Raw genomic sequence first — 18,976 nt, forward strand, 5'->3', positions numbered from 1 at the left:
ACTTTTATATAACCTTTACTTATGCAGTTACAAAAATCTCATTAACATTAAAAATGTCTTCTGTAAGAGTAAGTTGGCCAAGAGGACAGCAGAAATGGCAGCAAATATTACAATAGTTCTGTAAAAATATTTTAAGTGGGGATAAAGGACCAGATTGGTTATAATGTAAGTACAATAACACAGAGTTATAAAGATACTTGAAAAACAGATAATTTTTTAATTCTATATATAACCCCTTCGTAAACCCTGTTCACCGAAGTCTATTTACCAAGAATTAATTCTAGACGGTGCTCCACATCTGTCTGGTAAAAACTTGTGGTCTGAAAATTTGAAGCAGCTACTTTTGACTGTTCTCTTATTGCCAAAGTGGGTAGCTCCACATGTTTGATTTGGGACATCTTTTACACCAGATGCCTTATCTGACTGGTAAAGAAAAACATGAACACATTTCACCAGCCTTGGCATCGTTACACCTGTGCAGTTTAGAGTTCACTATAAAATTCCTTAGTTCACTTGTAAATGTTTGCATCGGTCATACACAAGTATCAGTATCTATCAGACTGGGGTATAAAGACGTAACTCTGAAACTCTGGCACAATCTCCCCTTCCAGGTCAGACTGCCTGCTTCAATAACAGCTTACAAACCTCAACTGAAGACTCACCATTTCTCTTTAGCATGTCCTCCTAATGCTATGTAAATCGGTCTTTTAAATTGTTTTACTGATTGTTGTGCTGCACTTCGGTTGATGTCTGTTGTGATATGAGTGATATAAATAAACTTGGCTTGACTTTAAATTTTAGATTGATTAACAAATCAAAAACAAAAACCTTGTCACTATTGTACATAATAAAAATGGTAACACCTAACAAATAACCAACACAAAAACCACTGTTTAATGTAACATCACCATTAAATTTCACTGTTCATACCTCATGGTGCTGTTATAATCCAGGTTTAAACATTATTTACAGCACAGTAAAAGAACATGAATTAAAAAAAGCCAAAGTAGTTATCTCTGTGCAAATTAGTGATGATTAATTCAAGTAAAATATCTCATAAACGTACTAAATAAAAGTCAAAGTGGAATATACTCTATATACATATTTTTAATGTACCAAAAACTAGAGCATAATGTCAATAACCCAGCAGCTCAGTTTTCTCACAATTCAGATTATTGCCTGTAAAGTGACAAACGTAACCTTGATCTTCACAATCAGAATCAGAATACTTTAATAATCCCTAAGGAAATTATGCTATCTTAAGACGCTTTATATTGTAAGGTAAAGCCCAAAGACCATTATGTGTAAATTTGAACATTTCTATAGGAGGACTATTCAGCTGAGACTCTGAAATTATTGACACCAGCAATTATATTAATGATGCCTGTATTAGTGTTAAAGTTTGTCACGTCTGACTGACAGACTGCTATCACTTACCAGAATGATGAAGACAATATATATTATGAAAAGGATCTCTTATAGTGGTAACCGTGTGTTTGATATGTGGCACAAGTCTGACTGAACTCTCAAGGACAGTTTGTTGCTGCGTAAAGACGAGAATTGGACCAGTAGATCAGTAAAATTAATGAGTAAGAAAAGCACAGTTATGTCAAGGAAAAACAATCAAACAAACACATTTTTGAATTTTGGCAACAAAATGACAAACATTTTCCACCTTTGAAAATTGGAAGTTGTGGCTAGCTAGGGCTGCTCAATTAATCGAATTTTAATCACGATTACGATCTGGGCTTTCAACGATCATTAAAAATAACTGAGCCGATTATTAGCCCCTCCCTCGTGCTTTACTCGCGCTGCTCCGTGTGGCAAATCGAGCGCACCTCTCTGCATTTCGAACACGTGTCACAATTAAGAGCAGCGGTCCCCAACCTTTTTTGCGCCACGGACCGGTTTATGCCCGACAATATTTTCATGGACCGGTGTTGTGCCAAAAAGTGATTGTCTGCCAAAAACTGATTTCCGGTATTTGCCAAAAACTGATTGCTCGTATTTAAACTGCTAAAAGTAACTTGTTGGGCTATAACATGTGAAACACGTGTCAAATGCATCCCTCATGGATGACATAAAGTCATCTTGAGCCACAAGCAACATTCGTGTAACAAGGTAGAAGCCACAATCAGTTTTTGGCAGTGACTTTTATATAACCTTTACTTATGCAGTTACAAAAATCTCATTAACATTAAAAATGTCTTCTGTAAGAGTAAGTTGGCCAAGAGGACAGCAGAAATGGCAGCAAATATTACAATAGTTCTGTAAAAATATTTTAAGTGGGGATAAAGGACCAGATTGGTTATAATGTAAGTACAATAACACAGAGTTATAAAGATACTTGAAAAACAGATAATTTTTTAATTCTATATATAACCCCTTCGTAAACCCTGTTCACCGAAGTCTATTTACCAACATACGTAAAGATATTACATGTAAAAAAAATAAACAGAAACATTGGAAATCAGTTTTTGGCAGGCAATCACTTGGCACAACACTCGGCCTTTAAGGTGTCGCGGATAAATACAACAAAATAAAACTAGTACCGGTACCGAAAAAAAGAAGATTTATTCATAACACACGTGAAAAGACCAAGGAAAACCGAGTAAACGATAAAAACGATAACAAAATAACGCTGAAAACCGATAAAAACCCTGAAAACTATACATTTCACACCTGAGCCTCAACTCTCGCGGCCCGGTACCAAACGACTCACGGACCGGTACCGGTCCGAGGCCTGGGGGTTGGGGACCGCTGATTAAGAGGACCCGAGGGAAGCTCGGAAAGCTAAGCATAAGTTATTTGGAGAGGAGAGTGACTGCCGTTGGTTGAAAAGAGAGGTAAAAAAAAAAACTTCAGTGGTGTGGAAACATTATGGGTTCGCGGAGTCAGACGTGGATCAAGTAGACATAGTGTGTAAACTTTGCTACAGTGTCGTAGCTGCACCACAGAGCAACGCTGCAAAGTTCACTAAACATAGATGTTTACATTTTTCATTTATTTTTTATATTGCAAACATTTGCACTGTTATCAGTATTTGCACACTATTTTATATTATTTTTTGACAATCTTTAAAGTCATTATTCAATACATTGTTATTGTTAAATAAATATCGTCAAATAATCGAGATCTCAATTTCAGTGAAAATAATCGTGATTATCATTTTTGCCATAATCGAGCAGCCCTATGGCTAGCTTTGTCAAAAATAAAAACAGCACTGATAAGAACACTGTTTTGCACATCATTGTGTTTGCAGAGATAATTTTGATGGGCATCGCTACTCCCAGTCACGGGAAAAAATCCCGTTGAGACTCTCAATACTTATTTATTCCTTGTGGAGTTTGGTGTGTATCTTTAGATTACACTGGTGTCTAAATCTTTTGCCACAAAATCCACAGTTATAAGGTTTCTCCCCTGTGTGAACTCTAATGTGCGTCTCAAGATGAATCTTTTGATTAAATCTTTTGCCACAGAAATCGCAACCAAATGGTTTCTCTCCTGTGTGGACTCTCATGTGTATCTTTAGATTCCCCTCTTGGTTAAATATGTTACCACAAACACCACAAACAAACTGTTTTTCTCCTTTGTGGAGTGCCATGTGTGTCTTCAGATTACACTGGTAACTAAATGTTTTACCACAATCGCCACAGGTATACGGTTTCTCTTCTGTGTGAACTCTCATGTGTCTCCTAAGTTCGATCTTTTGGTTAAATCTTTGCCCACAATTGTCGCAACTAAACGGTTTCTCTCCTGTGTGCACTCTTATGTGCATGTTAAGATTTCTTCGATAGTTAAATCTTTGTCCACAAATGTCACAGCTAAATGGTTTCTCCCCCGTGTGGACTCTTATGTGTCTGGTAAGGTTTGTCTTTAGGCTAAATCTTTTACCGCATTTATCACAAGCATACGGTTTCTCTCCAGCATGGAGCCTCATGTGTACATTCAGACTTCCTTGATATCTAAATCTTTTACCACAATCTGCACAACAGAATGGTCTTTCTCCCGTGTGGACTCTCATGTGTACTCTAAGATCTTTCATTTGGTTAAATCGTTTACCACAATCATCACATCCAAATCGCTTCATCTGAGAATCGACACTTTGCTCCACTCTAGAACTTCTCTCATTCACCAAACAACTGGAAGACCTTTTTGCATTATTTACACCTGACTCAGGTGTTCTGTCGTCATTCAATTGGCTGTCGCTGTCGTCAGTTTCAGGTCCACAATCTGACAAAGGTTCCTGCCAGCCATCCTCACTGACTTCAGTCTCAGAAGATTCCGGTGCTTCGCCATCAGTATTTGTTTGTATATTGTTATTTGTACTTCGGTCCATTTTCCTCTGTTCAGAGGAGTTGCTCGCTTGAGTCTCAGTCTCTATCTTGTTTTTATTTTGGTTTTGATGAACCTTTAATGACTGAGGCTTCTCTTCTTCATCTTCACTCTTCACATGAACAACAGTAAATGGAAACCTCTTGATATCCTCCTCCAGCCCATTACAGTGAACTCGCTCTTGATTTTTCCACAGCTCTGAGTCAGGATGGTTCACACTGGGGCTCCATTCACATTCATGGGAAACCTCTTCTTTTATCACCAGTAGTTGCTGGACATCTACAGGGAAGACTGAAACACACACACTCATAATTAAGAGCAAAAACTCTATAATCACATAACTTATCACTGGTACTAATACTCCATGTTAGTGAGATCTGAGATGACTGTGGATAGACAGTGCTATTAAATATAATCTAAATTAATCTTAACTGTGACCACCTAATAGAAAATGACATTGCCATCCAATACCATCCAGCCAGCAGTGCTGCCCCTCAGCCTCTTAGCAGATGAACCTATGTTATAAGTTGGAAAATCATGGGTAGTTTTCAGAAAAGTTGACTTCTCATCTTGACCTTGAAGTTAGTGTAATCTTTCAGTTGATGTGCCGACGTTATGAATTTCAAAAACAATACATCACCTCTATGACGATTTATCACATGCACAAACCTGGGTGTCCACATCGTCCACCTATCAGGTGGGGTGTCGACAATACCCTATCAGGCTTTTACGGCTGAAGGGTACACAAATGCCCGTATATTCTCCCAGTTCAAAAAATCATTTCAATTCTGAGTGTCCGACTGAGTATTCAGTTTTCATTTGTGCCAGAAATACACAACTCAACACTAGCCATGCAGCTCCTCTTCTGATATGTACAGCTATTGGTATCATACACCTTTACAATACTCCAAATTTATTCTCACCCCACCATTTCCTATTGCTGAATATTACACCCACTACTGCTACCTACTACTAACCTATAACATAAAAATCAGCAGGATAGATTTCCTTTTACTGAACTGTTTCAGTTAACAGGGAATACTTATAAATGTATTTTTTTCTCTCTGTCAGGGTGAACCATTTGATTGATTAGCTAACATTTAACCATTACACAAAGAACGATCATCCACTGGCAAACATTTTAGACCAGGAAATACAAAATCAATCATTTGAAGTGGTCCTTTTCTCCATATTTTTAAATGCAGGTAACATTCACTGAGTATTTTCATTCCTCTGGGACAAGCTAATGATGGACGTTGACTTCTTTGCACAGCTGGATTTCTTGTTTTTAATACTTCAACTTTCTGCATTTTATGAAGTTTTTTGTGTACAATTTTTCTGTAATCTGTATGCTAATGATCCAATATTAGAGGAATTGCATATGCCATCACAATTGTAAAAATGTTGTGACACTGCATAAAATGTAAATAAAACAGATTTGCAAGTCTCATAAATCCACATTTTTTTTAATTCACAATAGAACACAGACAACCTGTCAAATGTCACAGCTAAATGTTTTGCGAGCTTAGATTATTTATCTGGTTAACAGTGGTTTAATGGTTGTACAGCAATAGTGCTAACGAGCATGACCGAGGGGGACCCTGAGCTGATGGACAGGTGCAGGTCAGACTTTGGGAAGACTTGTCTTTGATTCTAAAACGAGGTCACACATCAGCTTGTGCTGTTAGTTTTAAAGTATCAGTCTACTAAAATTCTGCAAATCAAATGCTAATGTTTTGAGGATACTTTTAGCTCATAGTCAGCTGTTTGCACAGATAATGTCTCTGTTGTTTGTTGCCTCTGCAATCAAAGACATGTATGCACTTTTATAACTGTGGCTACAGCTCTCTGAGTGTACATGCATGGCTGCAGTTATGCAGGCTGTGTGTGAGAGCAAGCACCTTTAATTTTTTTTTTTTTTTAATGGAATAGTAAATTTACTTGAGCCAAATGCCCCTCAGTCAAAGTTGGTTGCTCTTGTTCCTATGCTCTCGTGCCCATGACCCTGTCCCAACTTGCCATCAAATTCAAAATGATCTCATTTCTTTTCTTAAAACGGTTAATTTTTCCAGTTTATAGATGTGGTATGCTTTCTGTGTTCTATTGTTAATTAAATATGGGTTTATGAGATTTGCAAACCACTGCATTCAGTCTTTGTTTACATTTTACACAACTTTGTTTGGAAATGGGGTTGTATCTATCAGACGAGTATCTGCCTTCACTGCTCCCATACGACCATGCTTAATGTCCGTGTGTCGCTTAGCTTCCTCCCTTAGCTCCTTCTCTCCTTCTATTGGAAGGTATCAGTTCATGTAGCTGACTACATGTTAGGGGGACGCTTGTTCAGACTGACGCAAACGTGGCAAGCTGCGCACTGTTTGGAGCCATATGCGGAGATTTTCATTCACAAAAAACCCGCTGACCTCACAGATCACCGGTAATTCTTTCAACAAGTTCAAAACACTCACCCGCAGCCATTATACACCTTCTACTCTACCTCTGGATGCTCCTGCCTGATGATGCGCACCCGCACTGGAAACACAACTTGTTCTTCCCCTGTGCAATAATGCACATACTTCCGGTCTATTTTTCATAATAAAAGCCATAGATACATTCTTTACTATCCTTAAACTGTATTAGTGAATCTGTATGGCAAAGACCATCGCCTTCTGTACAATGAGCAGGAAAACACTCTGTCTAAGGGAAACTACCATCACTTTTTGTACCATGAGCTTTCCTGTAGTTGGCTTGTAATTTTCTCGACCAGTTACGTTTAAGTAGGTTTTTGCTGCATATGTAGCAGGTTGAAAAAGCTACATGTTTGCTTTTGCAAGAAAACCAATTACCCCCTTATTTTTTGTTTATTATTGTGACTTATTTTGAAATTGTTATGTGTTGCCAGACCATGGTTATATTTCATTATGCCAGTAGATGGTGCTCTTGCACTGCTGTGAAACTACCAGAGACTCTAGCTATAGGCTCTGCGCATGCGCAGCTCAGAAATAAATGAGCTCCGGCCTGAGCAAGACGCTAACTTCAGTGTCCTCTCTATTAATCCACAGGTACTGACAAACAAACTTTTATGTTACCGAACTGGTAATAAATGTCATGTAAGTTGAGTAACAACTGTTCGGCTATATTTTGAGATGAGAGTGGTATTTTGTTGTAATGAGTATTAGTGTATCATCGGCATAATGCTATAATGCTACGTAGCACTATAAGTATATGCTATGATAGTGGCAACCTGCGACTTCCGAAAATGTGTTTTAGTGTTTGTTTTAGTTTTAGCCAAGCAGTACTGAGTACATGTATTAAGGGGAAAGGTTTTTGTTGGTGAAACAACGTTTGCAGTCGTCTGCCGCCATGTTGTGTTGCGTTCAGGGGACGCCATGTTCAAAAGTAATAGCGTATATGGCGCGAATGTGGGGAAAGGTTGTGTGAATGTGAGATGGGTTATTTTGGTATGATGTTATGCTTTAACCGCGAGTGTTTTGTTTAAGTTGTGAGTATGTAAAGTCATTTTGAATTAGTTTGTATTTATTTTGCTTTTGAGAGAATGCTTTTTGTAACTTTATTTATGTTTATGAACTCTGTTATTTTATGGGAAGAATGCATGGTCTAGTGTGATTTGTATTGTGTATATGTAGAAATAAATGAGCTCCGGCCTGAGCAAGACGCTAACTTCGGTGTCCTCTCTATTAATCCACAGTTTGCTCATATTTGGCTACGCAGTGCTCTCTAGCCTGTGTGCCGCTTGCTGCCGGTCCAGATTCCCCTAGGTCTGGTGCCGGTAACACATACATAAAAAAAAAAAGTGTGTGTGAAGCAAAGGAGATGAATTAGGTCAAAATGCAAGCTTGAAATAGATGACTATCCGGTTGTTCAGTGATGACGCGACGAATCCTACTTCCGGGTCTAAAGTAGTCTGCGTTTAATATGGCTTTTGTGTTGTTAACATATTTAATGCTATGTATTTTCTTCTATTTGATCTCAAAAAGCTCCTAAAACAGTCAGTCATCACTGTTGACCTCCCTCGGCTTTTATTACCACTAATCATTTATTTAAGCTCAGTTTTTAAAACCTTAGGATGTAACTACAGCCCAGCCCATACAGCAGTATATGAATGACTAACCTCGTATTGTGGATGGATTAATTCAGTTGTTCTCCTGGCTGAAGTTTTGTCCTTTTACAGCATCCTGCCATGCGATTACATTTGTTCCTGACCACCGACAACACTCACGTTAACTTTTATCGAGTGGAAAAAAAGTTAGTTTGTTCATATTATGCTAACATAGCTGTGTCGCTAGTGGTCACGTAGCACATCATTATATACCAGCTAGCCAAACTTCAGTAACCCTACAAACGTCACTACTGTTTCGTTTTCTGTCTTCATTTATGTTGGAAGTGATAACAGAGATGTACGTTTTAATTTGTTTCCAAAACCCCGCAGTCAGGACATGCTATATTGTATTTAGATAGAAGCTAGCGAGCTAACTTCCTGCTAACTTCTAACTCCGTTAAATGTCATAAATTCCGTTTTCATGGATGCCTGGATGTTAAACTCAATTGTTACACCTGGTAGAGCAGAACGCTGATCATTTTATTAAAGATGAAGACTTTAGACAGTTTTTCAACTCTCAGTAATGCCACAGTGATCGTTTGATATATGGACCTGCAGCGGAGTTTAGACCCAGACACGGCTAGTGACGTCAAACTGAACAACCGGATTAAATTATCTGTATTTTAAACAATCTGGATATATTATCCATTATCTGAAGATACAGGCTAGACCAAAAGGATTGAAGCTTTGTCTCTGCAGTTTCATGTTTGTACTTAAGCAGAAGTAATAGAGTACCAGACTGATTGTTTACCAAAGCAACACTCTCATGAAGAAGAAGTTTGTTAAAGCAATTTACAGATATTTCTGGGATTAAAAAATAATAAATATTCCTGTGAAAAAACTACAGATTTTTTTTACGTTGTGAACATCATCCAGCATGAGGTACAACAGAGCCATTTATTTATGTTTTGTTAAAAAAATGAAGAAAAAAATTCTATTATGAAAACTGTAATAAATATTAAGTTATATTTAATGACTTCCCACCTAAAATGATTTAAACTGAGAAATTATAATGAGCAGATTTCCTCAACATGTATTAAAGACATGTTGTCATTTTAATCAAAGATTTAACAAAACACGTGCAAATGCACACCCACAGAACTAACACTAAAGAAAGATTGCTGACGCAAACAAAAAGAACATACACCATATGTATTCATATAACTCTACCATATGAATAATTAATAAATATTATTTAATCATTCATACCTCATACGAATAATATTAACAGGTGTTAGGTATGAGAAATAAATGAGTAATAGTAATGTGCCATAACTTTTTCCTAATATCCCAGCTGTCGGGTAAGTGTAGTGAGGTAAAGAGCGCATTATTTCACTCCAAAATCTGGTGAGTAATATCTGTAAGTATCAACATCTCACAGTGAAATATAAATATTTTAATGGATTTGGAGCACTGACTATTTTTTACACTCGTCACCTCATTTGCCTCTGTCTTAATCTTAAACAGTGAGTTTTTTTTCAGATGGCTATGGACATGATAACCAATCAGAGAAGACCAGGTCTCCCAGGTGATGCACATGCAGTTTGCTGGTGTGCAATTTCCAGGTTGACTCTCAAAACATAATATACAAATATTAACTTTAAAAATACACATTTCAAATTCAGTAAAAAAAATACTCTAAATATTACACAGGACACATTAAAATGGCAACACTGTGGTTTGAAACTAACACATTATTTACTGTTCAGTGTAACATCGCCACTGATCTCATTATTGACACTTCACCTACTACCACATCTCTCCTTTTATTATCAGCATTTAACTTTACTTCATGTAAAATGAATACAACCCAATTCAAGCAAAATGTCTCATAAATGTACAAAATAGTGACATGCTGTATATACATATGAACAACATATGAGTTATTTATGCGCTACAAACAACAAAATACCTACAAATTATGACTGAAAGATACTTGAAATCATTCCATTAAGATAAAAGGCTGTTACAAAAAGTATTGATACCCTCTAGACCCTCAATCCTATACAGATTGGAGAGAACTTTATCATCTGAAGTTGCTTTAATAATCTGGTGTCACACACTCATAAAAACATAAGGTTAAAAATGTTGAAGGAGTTTCTCAAAATATGCTACAGAACCAAATGGCTTCATATATATATTACTCTATATAATTTATGAATGTCTCCATAGTGTAGTGGTTTTCAGATTTGATCCTGGGAAGAGACACACAGAGCACCTGAAAAGCATTCACAGTGGTTTTCTTGCTCCTTGTTGTTATGTTACAAATTCATTTTCACCTCTTAACTCGACAAACACTGCCGCATAATGACAAGGTGAAAAATGTTTGCTCAAAATTCTTGCAAATAAAAAAATGAAAAACATAGGCTGTGAATACTTATGTACATTTTTTTCTTCAATACCTTGAAGCACTTCTGGCAACAATTAGAGCCTCAAGTCTTTTTGGATTGCTGTCCAGTTGGAAGATCAATCTTCACCTCATTTCAAGGTATCTCTAAACACCGCTGCATTCATATTTCCCTTGGCCGTGACTAGTTTCAGTTCCTGCCGCTGAAAACATCCCCACATCATGATGTTGCCCCCACTAGCAGCTTTAATGTAGGGATGGTATGGGCCAGTTGATGATTGGTGGCTGGTTTCCTCCACACATGACCTTCAGGCTAAAGAGTTCAATCTTTGTTCCATCAGACCGGAGAATTTTGTTTCTCATGGTCTGAGAGTTCTTCAGGTCCCTTTTGACAAATTCCAGGTGGACAGTCACTTGCTTTTTACTAAGGAGTGGCTTCTGACTGGTCACTATACCATAAAGGCCTGATTGGTGGAGTACTGCAGAAATGGTTGTCCTTCTGGAAGGTTCTTCTCTCTCTACAGAATGATACTAGAGCTCTCTCAGAGTGACCATTGGGGTCTTGGTCACCTCCCTGACTAAAGCCTTTTTGCCATAATCTCTCAGCTGCCTGAGCTTCCTTTTGATTGTCACGGCACAGGGTGTGAGTATTTTTGTACATTTTATATTTTGCTTTTTGATTTTAAATTATTGTTTGTAGAATTTTGAGGTGAAAAATAAATGTAATACATTTTGAAGTAAAACTGTAACATGAATAAAATGTGGAACAACTGCGTAAGCAAGGGTATGTGTAAAAACTGTGGCAACCCCTAGCGAATAAAGGAACAGCTGAAATTCAATTTGTATCTATTACTAAACTATTCTGTGTGACCTTTCATGTGTATCTTTAGATTACACTGGTGTCTAAATCTTTTGCCACAAAACTCACAGTCAAAAGGTTTCTCACCTGTGTGAACTCTGATGTGCGTCTCAAGATGTATCTTTTGGTTAAACCTTTTACCACAAGTGTCACAGCCAAATGGTTTCTCTCCTGTGTGGACTCTCATGTGTATCTTTAAATTCCCCTCTCTGTTAAAGCTGTTACCACAAACCCCACAAGTAAAATGTTTCTCTCCTTTGTGAAGTGCCATGTGTCTCTTCAGATTACACTGATAACTAAATTTTTTACCACAATCGCCACAGACATACGGTTTCTCTTCTGTGTGAACTCTCATGTGTCTCCTAAGATCTCTGTTTTGGTTAAATTTTTGTCCACAATCGTCACAACTAAAAGGTTTCTCTCCTGTGTGCACTCTTATGTGCATGTTAAGATTTCTTTTATAGTTAAATCTTTGTCCACAAATGTGACAGCTAAACGGTTTCTCTTCAGTGTGGGATCTTAAGTGTCTGTTAAGATTTGTCTTGAGGTTAAACCTTTTACCGCATTTATTACAAGAAAATGGTTTCTCTCCACCATGGAGTCTCATGTGTACATACAAACTTCCTTGATATCTAAATCTTTTGCCACACTCACTGCAATCAAATGGTCTTTCTCCTGTGTGGACCCGTGTGTGTATTTTAAGATCTCTCATTTGATTAAATCTTTTACCACAATCGTCACAGCTAACTGATTTCTCTCCTGTGTGGACGGTCATATGAGAATCACAGTTTTGATCCACTCTACAATGTTTCTCATTAACCAAACTGTTGGAAGACCTTTTTTCTGAGTGACATGTCACATGCTTCCGAAGAGACTGCTTGCAGACAAACTGTTTACCACACTCAGAGCAACCTAAAGACTGTTTTGCAATCTTAAATCCCACATCCTTATTTACACTTGACCCTCTGCTGTTGTTTAACCCGCTGTCGTTGTCATCAGTTTCTGGTCCAAAATCTGACAAAGGTTCCTGCCAATCATCGTCCTCACTGACTTCCGTCTTAGAAGACTCTGAAGTCTCTCCATCAGTATTAGATTGTAAATGACAGTTTGCATGTGGTTCTGATTCTGGTGGTCCACTGTCTTCTTCATTGATTTCTGTTTTTATCTGTTCAGCTGAGCTGCTAGCTGGAGGCTCTGTCTCTCTGCTGTTTTCAGTTTGGCTTTGATGAAGCGTTGAGAACTGAGGTTTCTCATCATCATCTTCACTCTTCACATGAACAGCAGTGAATGGGAACCCAGAGATATTGTCCTCCAGCCCACTGAGCTGTTCTCCCTCTTGACTTTTCCAGAGTTCCTCCTGTTCCTCCTTTATGTGAAGAAGCTCTGAGTCATGATGGTCCAGATTAGGGCTGCATTCATAGGGAATCTCTTCTTTTATCACCAACAGCTGCTGGACATCTGCAGGAAACACTGAAACACACACACACTCATAATGAACAATGGCAACTTTGTAATCATGCTGGTATTATTACCTTATGTTATGGAGTTCAATGACTACTGCAAACACACAGTACTGTTTAATTTGATCAAATTAAATAAAACTGCTTGTAGAAACCAATAAAGCAAAAACTATTAAAATGCCAAAATGAAATCCACCAATAACGTAACAATGTTTCCTAAGTAACTATGATTTGAAGGCAACTTGACCACTTAAGGTTTTCCACCAGTGAATTATAAGATTAGCACAGGCCTTATAAATGTTGTGACACAGGTTAATTTTACTCTACTGATGGAGTTTTTATGCAATAGTAATCCTGCTCACTTACATGGTGGATTAAGGTGGATTTAGTGTTGGACTGAAGGAGGAAATTAAGTGTTACAGTTAATTCTGTGAGGTGCCAGAAGCTTTCTTAATAATATGATTACCCTAATATTCAAACTAAAATATTAGTAGTATTATTGCTAAAAATTAACTTGCTGTTTGGTATGTTGTGATATGCAGGCGTATTAGCCTAAGAATGAACACAACATAGTTGTTGCCTTTCATTTGATGCCATCTAGCTCCCTTTGGCCTACACTCTCACCCACAGTAGAAAATATTTGGGCCGTACTGGCTGCCTTATATATTTCCTTAGTCAGGGCTCTAGAGTGCGACCAATTTGGTCGCAAATGCGACCAAATTTTTCAGTGGTGCGACTAAAAAAAAATATTTGGTTGCACCTGTGCGACCAAATGTTCGGGTAGCCAAAAAAAAAAACAAAAAAAACAAACTGCAACCTTCCCTGTGGTCAACAACAGACACACATTTTGCCCCTATCGTGGACTAAACCAATCAGAGCTAGTAAGGGGCGGGACCTCTCTGATTGGCCATGGTCCAGTTGAAAGTGTAGGTGGAAGTGGGAGGTGAGTAGCTTGAATAAAGCGATATCAATTCATTAAATCCTGAATCGACTTTTAAATATAACTGTGTTTTGCCAGAAACGTCAGATTCTAAGATTAACCCTTTACAGCCGATCGGAGCGGGCACACTCCATTTTTAAATCCCGGTAGCACTGCAACCACGTAAGCTAGCGCAATAATTTTTTTTGCATATGAAACCGGAGGAGTTGTACTTACATCTTATGCCATCAGCTTGTCCTAGGTCACAGTTTCCTTCCACATAAAGCTTTGCAAAAACTGCATAAAAATCACTTGCAGCAACAAAAACATGATATTCCAGAAACACGCTTCGCCGATCCGATCAGCTGTTTGTAACACTTCCTATGTCCATCAGCGCGAACTATCACATGACCTGCCCAAAACCGGAAGTGACGTCATTTTGCGGAAATGTAGTTTTTTTTATGATCGGGGCCTTATGAGCCTATACTTGTGTTTTAAAAAGTTATGTTTGACTTTATGCCTTTCTGTGTCGTTTCTGGGATGCTTAGGACTCATATTGCACTGCTGGAAATAGTTTATTTTGATGCATATACTGTTATTTTGCAAATTTGCACTATAATATTTATTTTCGTTTTTCCTGCAGTATATAAAAATTGGTGTATTTCAAAAATAAAACTATGAAGACACTCAAAAGAAATTTCCTGTGGTGGGAAACTAGTTTGTGCAACTTTTTTGTATTTACAGTTTTGAGGGATGAGCCTCTTAAATTTCTCTAACTAGAAATATATGTTAAAAAAACAAAAACGATTTTCAATTTTTTTGTAGTTTATTGCACTTTTTTGCAATTTATGTAATTACTATGCACCTAATGCAGACATATTATTAAAGTTTGGGCTATAATGGTTGTATTGATGTATAGCAACTTGAAATGCTCCCAAAAATGGCTCCACAGCATGTAAAAATATAATATAAGCTCTGGCGGACTTGGTTCTATGATAGGTCTTAAAGGGTTAAAGCTCACAAAACCATTTCAACAACAACCAAACAGCAAATGAGAGCAGGTACACGGATTCCACACAAAGACGTAAACATCTGCTGTGATGTTCACAATTCTGATGAAGTCAGTACTGATAAATGATCAGAATTATAATATTTCTGACTGTCTGAGGCTAAGTTGAATCGAATCGGGACTTTGAAAACCGGAATCGAATGGATTATAGAAATCAGTGATGATACCCAGCCCTAGTGAGCAGCCTAGGCACGACAAAAGTGGATGTAGCTGTAATAGGAAAAGAACTATTGCTAACTTTTCTGTTAAGTTAAGGCCTGATCCTTCTGAAATTCATAGCCAGTGCTCTGACACGGTGTCATCAATCTTTGAATGCTTTGAAACACATTATATTATATAAATTATTATAAAATTTGTGTGCGCCTAACTTTTGTGCCGGTACGCCTAACTTTTTAAAGTTAGGCGTACCGGTACGCCCATGGCAAAAAGTTAGTCTAGAGCCCTGTTAGTTCAAAATCGCTAAACAATTTAATTTCAAAAAATTGTATTTTCATCTCAACTAAAGAAAAGTGCACAAATACAGCTGGAATTGATCTCTAGAAATAAAAATTCACCCCTAGCCAATATGAAATAAAATGTTATGATGTACCTGATGTTTAATTTACTCAGCGATATATGCACTCTTCTTCTTCTTGCTAAATGATCAAAAAGTAACCTGAACTAACAGCAAACAATGCAGATTTCTGTTGAAGATACTGTTCTGAGCTAAAGAAGTTAATAAACATTCTAGTGGACACAGTTAAACTTTCATGAACACTGACTAGCTTGGTTACACTACAGTCAGATTAGGGAAAGCAGAGGTTGGAGACACCAAAATTATTGTGGCGTGTGCAGTGAACTTGTGATCTTGTTGTCTTTGAAATGGTTGCTTCAGGTCCACGACCACTCACAATCAGGTGCTGTGTTCACAGAGACTTTGGTGCAAAGTGCCGATGAAATGCGAGTCTGTAACCATTCGACTCATTCAAAAACTGCAAAAAAATCCTCAATGCAAATTCTTTGCTTCGATGCTTTTTTTTAAAAATCCACGACTCTGCATCGCACAGCTGTCACCATGTAAGTATTTCACCCACATTTACAACTAAATATCAACCTGCTATAGAAACCGAGGTGTGTGTGTGTGTGTGTGTGTATAACACAATAGCAGTAGTAACCTGTCATAGTTTAACGTGGAGCCAGAGACCGTCTACAACGATGTGGTGCAGTGCAAAGAGAGGAGCCTTTAACGAGACTCTGAGCTCAGGTGGACTTGATGCTGTAATTTGCAACCTTAATTTAAACCACCTGTTCAACAAACTACAACAGCTGCTGTTTGTTTTACATGACAGAAATCAACAGTAATGCTGCAGAAGTGTAAATAAAAAGTTTGCAAATTGTTGTGTTTTTAAAAAGAGGATTTATTTAACTTTCTATCGCAGTGACACCTGAAGCAAGCAGGGGTGAGTTTAAAGTGGGGGCATCACGTTCTGCTAACATATTTATTTTAAGGCTTTCATAACATTATTTTGCAGATTAAGATTAATATAAAATATCCATCCATCTTCTTCCGCTTATCTGGGGCTGGGTAACGGGGACAGCAGCCCACGCAGAGAAGCCCAGACCTCCCTCTTCCCAGCCACCTCCTCCAGCTCATCCGGGGGAACACCAAGGCGTTCCCTTGTCACATGCCAAACTGGCGACTCTGAGCCCCTCCCGAATGGCCGAACTTATCACCCTGTCTCTAAGGGAGAGGCCAGCCACCCTTCAGAGGAAGCCCTTTTCTGCCGCTTTTATCCGCGATCTCGTTCTTTCGGTCACTACCCGCAGCTCATGACCATAGGTGAGGGTAGGGACGTAGATCAACCGGTAAATTGAGAGCTTCGCTTTCACGCTCAACTCTCTCTTCACCACAACAGACCAGTACAGCATCCGAATCACTGCAGCCGCAGCACCAATCCGTCTGTTGTTCTCCCGCACCCTTCTCCAGTCACGCTTCCACTTGGGGCAAGAACTCATCCCTGACCCGGAGTGGGCACTCCACCCTTTTTCCAGCTGAGGACCATAGCACCGCAACATTGTAGAGGCGTGTCAACCAAGACAGCCCAACAAAATATAATATAATATGATATGATATGAACATATAAAATATAAAAATAAAATATCAATAAATTATATTGATTAAAGCATATTTTTATTTCAAAATAGGACATCTCTGCTGCAGTAAAACTGTGAGCTACTGACCTGGGGCTGTGATGCTGGACTCTAAGTTATTATTAATATTAATTATTAACATGTACACCATCAGAACGTTGCACAGGGAAAACCTCAGTTCTGAGAAAGTTAATATGCTCACTTTTCTTTACTGCAGCCACTACATTACCCTTTAAAGGTTTACAGACACATACAGGCTCATTTATTAGCACATCTAAACAGAAAAACATATATTATAAGTTTCCCCCCCCTAATAATATAAGAAAGCCTTCCAACAAGACAGAGTAAAAACTACTTTAATTTATTAGTTAATTTAGGCTGTATGTATGTCTTACGTTTTTAAAATTTCTGATATACTGACATAACTATAACTGATATTATAAGTTATTTACTTTTGCAATTAAGAAAATGTTTTCTTGTTTTGATTTAAATATGTCACATTTATTTGATGCAATAATCTGCTTGATCACTCAAACAATCAATAACTGCAGCCCTGATAAAAAAGACAGTTTGATGGACTCAGTTTACTATCGAATGAGGTCAGTCTGTTTGTGAAAATATGAAAATTAGCTGTGATAAATAAGCATAAATTGCAAATCTGTAGCAGTCTATATACACAGAAATTAACGATAACTATCTGTATTCAGAGTAAAGCTAGATATCATAGATCTGACACAGAAATTCATAAAATTCCTCCACACACAGAGTCGTACTCTTCACTGTAGAGTGACTCAAACTGATTGCAACATGTTGCTAATCTTTCTGTGGTTACAGATTAGATGGCAATTCATGGGCAGACCTTCATTAATCTCTCTGGGAGGAATTGCAAAAAGTCTGAGACAATAAGCCAAACACTTTCCAATCGAAATTGGTCGACCACCATGAATGTAATTTAATAATAATAATAATAATAATAATAATAATAATGCAATCATCATTGTCCATTCTTACTGCAATGTGGCAGAGCCATTAATGATTCATGGTGAATTCCAAGAATTATACTGGAGGGAAATTTCAAGTTTTGTATATAAAACCCTGCAACACTTTCTGCACTAGAGTTTTTGGGGTTAGAGCCAAATTTGAAAATACTCATCAGCATTATGATAAATATGAAAGTCATTCCAAATGCTATGCACACTTATCTTAAACTTTGGATTCGTCCTTGTTGTTTTTTTCAATTTGTTCTAGGTAGAAACCTGATCTTTTTCACAATAAAATAATTATGCTTCAACCAAAGTTGTGCTTCTCCGAGCTGCATCTCTGCTAAAGTCGCCTCCCTTTGCAGCCAATTTCGTGTAGCTGATTATATATTAGCATAGCACAACCGGTCAATGCTGCCCGACGTAATTATTACGAAGCGTATGCTGTGATTTTTATTAACAACACACGCACCAACTAGGTAATTAGTAGTCAGCTATTTCAACATCTTTGAAAGACTCACCTGGAGCCATCACACAGCGTCAACAACACATCTGGAGGCTAGAGCCTGCATCTATACCGGAAACATGACGGTCCGTCGATAAGAGAACATGTTTCCTGCCCCTACCTTTCATAATAAAAGCCCTGGACACGCACTATGGATGTGATACGAATGTGCAAAATCTGTAGGCAAGGATCATGATTTCTGGTATCTGAAGTTTTCTTCTATTGACCAATTTAAGCAAGAAAGACAGTAGA

At 37.8% G+C, this 18,976-nt stretch overlaps 2 protein-coding genes across 2 annotated transcripts; both read right to left on the bottom strand.

Annotated features, from left to right (window-relative positions):
- Nucleotides 1-2,807: 2,807 nt before the first annotated feature.
- On the bottom strand, nt 2,808-6,878 carry LOC146646576 (uncharacterized). The gene is made up of 2 exons (XM_085391252.1): nt 6,804-6,878; nt 2,808-4,626 (listed from the first exon to the last, which is right to left on the bottom strand). The coding sequence occupies exons 1-2, from the start codon at nt 6,811-6,813 to the stop codon at nt 3,332-3,334; spliced, it is 1,305 nt and encodes a 434-aa protein (XP_085247378.1). The 5' UTR covers nt 6,814-6,878; the 3' UTR covers nt 2,808-3,331.
- Nucleotides 6,879-7,351: 473 nt separating this feature from the next.
- Nucleotides 7,352-18,815, bottom strand: LOC146646577 (uncharacterized). Its single transcript, XM_085391250.1, has 2 exons — nt 18,741-18,815; nt 7,352-13,131 (listed from the first exon to the last, which is right to left on the bottom strand). The coding sequence occupies exons 1-2, from the start codon at nt 18,748-18,750 to the stop codon at nt 11,660-11,662; spliced, it is 1,482 nt and encodes a 493-aa protein (XP_085247376.1). The 5' UTR covers nt 18,751-18,815; the 3' UTR covers nt 7,352-11,659.
- Nucleotides 18,816-18,976: the final 161 nt, after the last annotated feature.

This window comes from Rhamphochromis longiceps, linkage group LG19, assembly GCF_057381845.1.
Source record: "Rhamphochromis longiceps isolate RC_006_pf linkage group LG19, R_longiceps_female_GT1.1, whole genome shotgun sequence".
Classification (NCBI taxonomy): Eukaryota; Metazoa; Chordata; class Actinopteri; order Cichliformes; family Cichlidae; genus Rhamphochromis; species Rhamphochromis longiceps.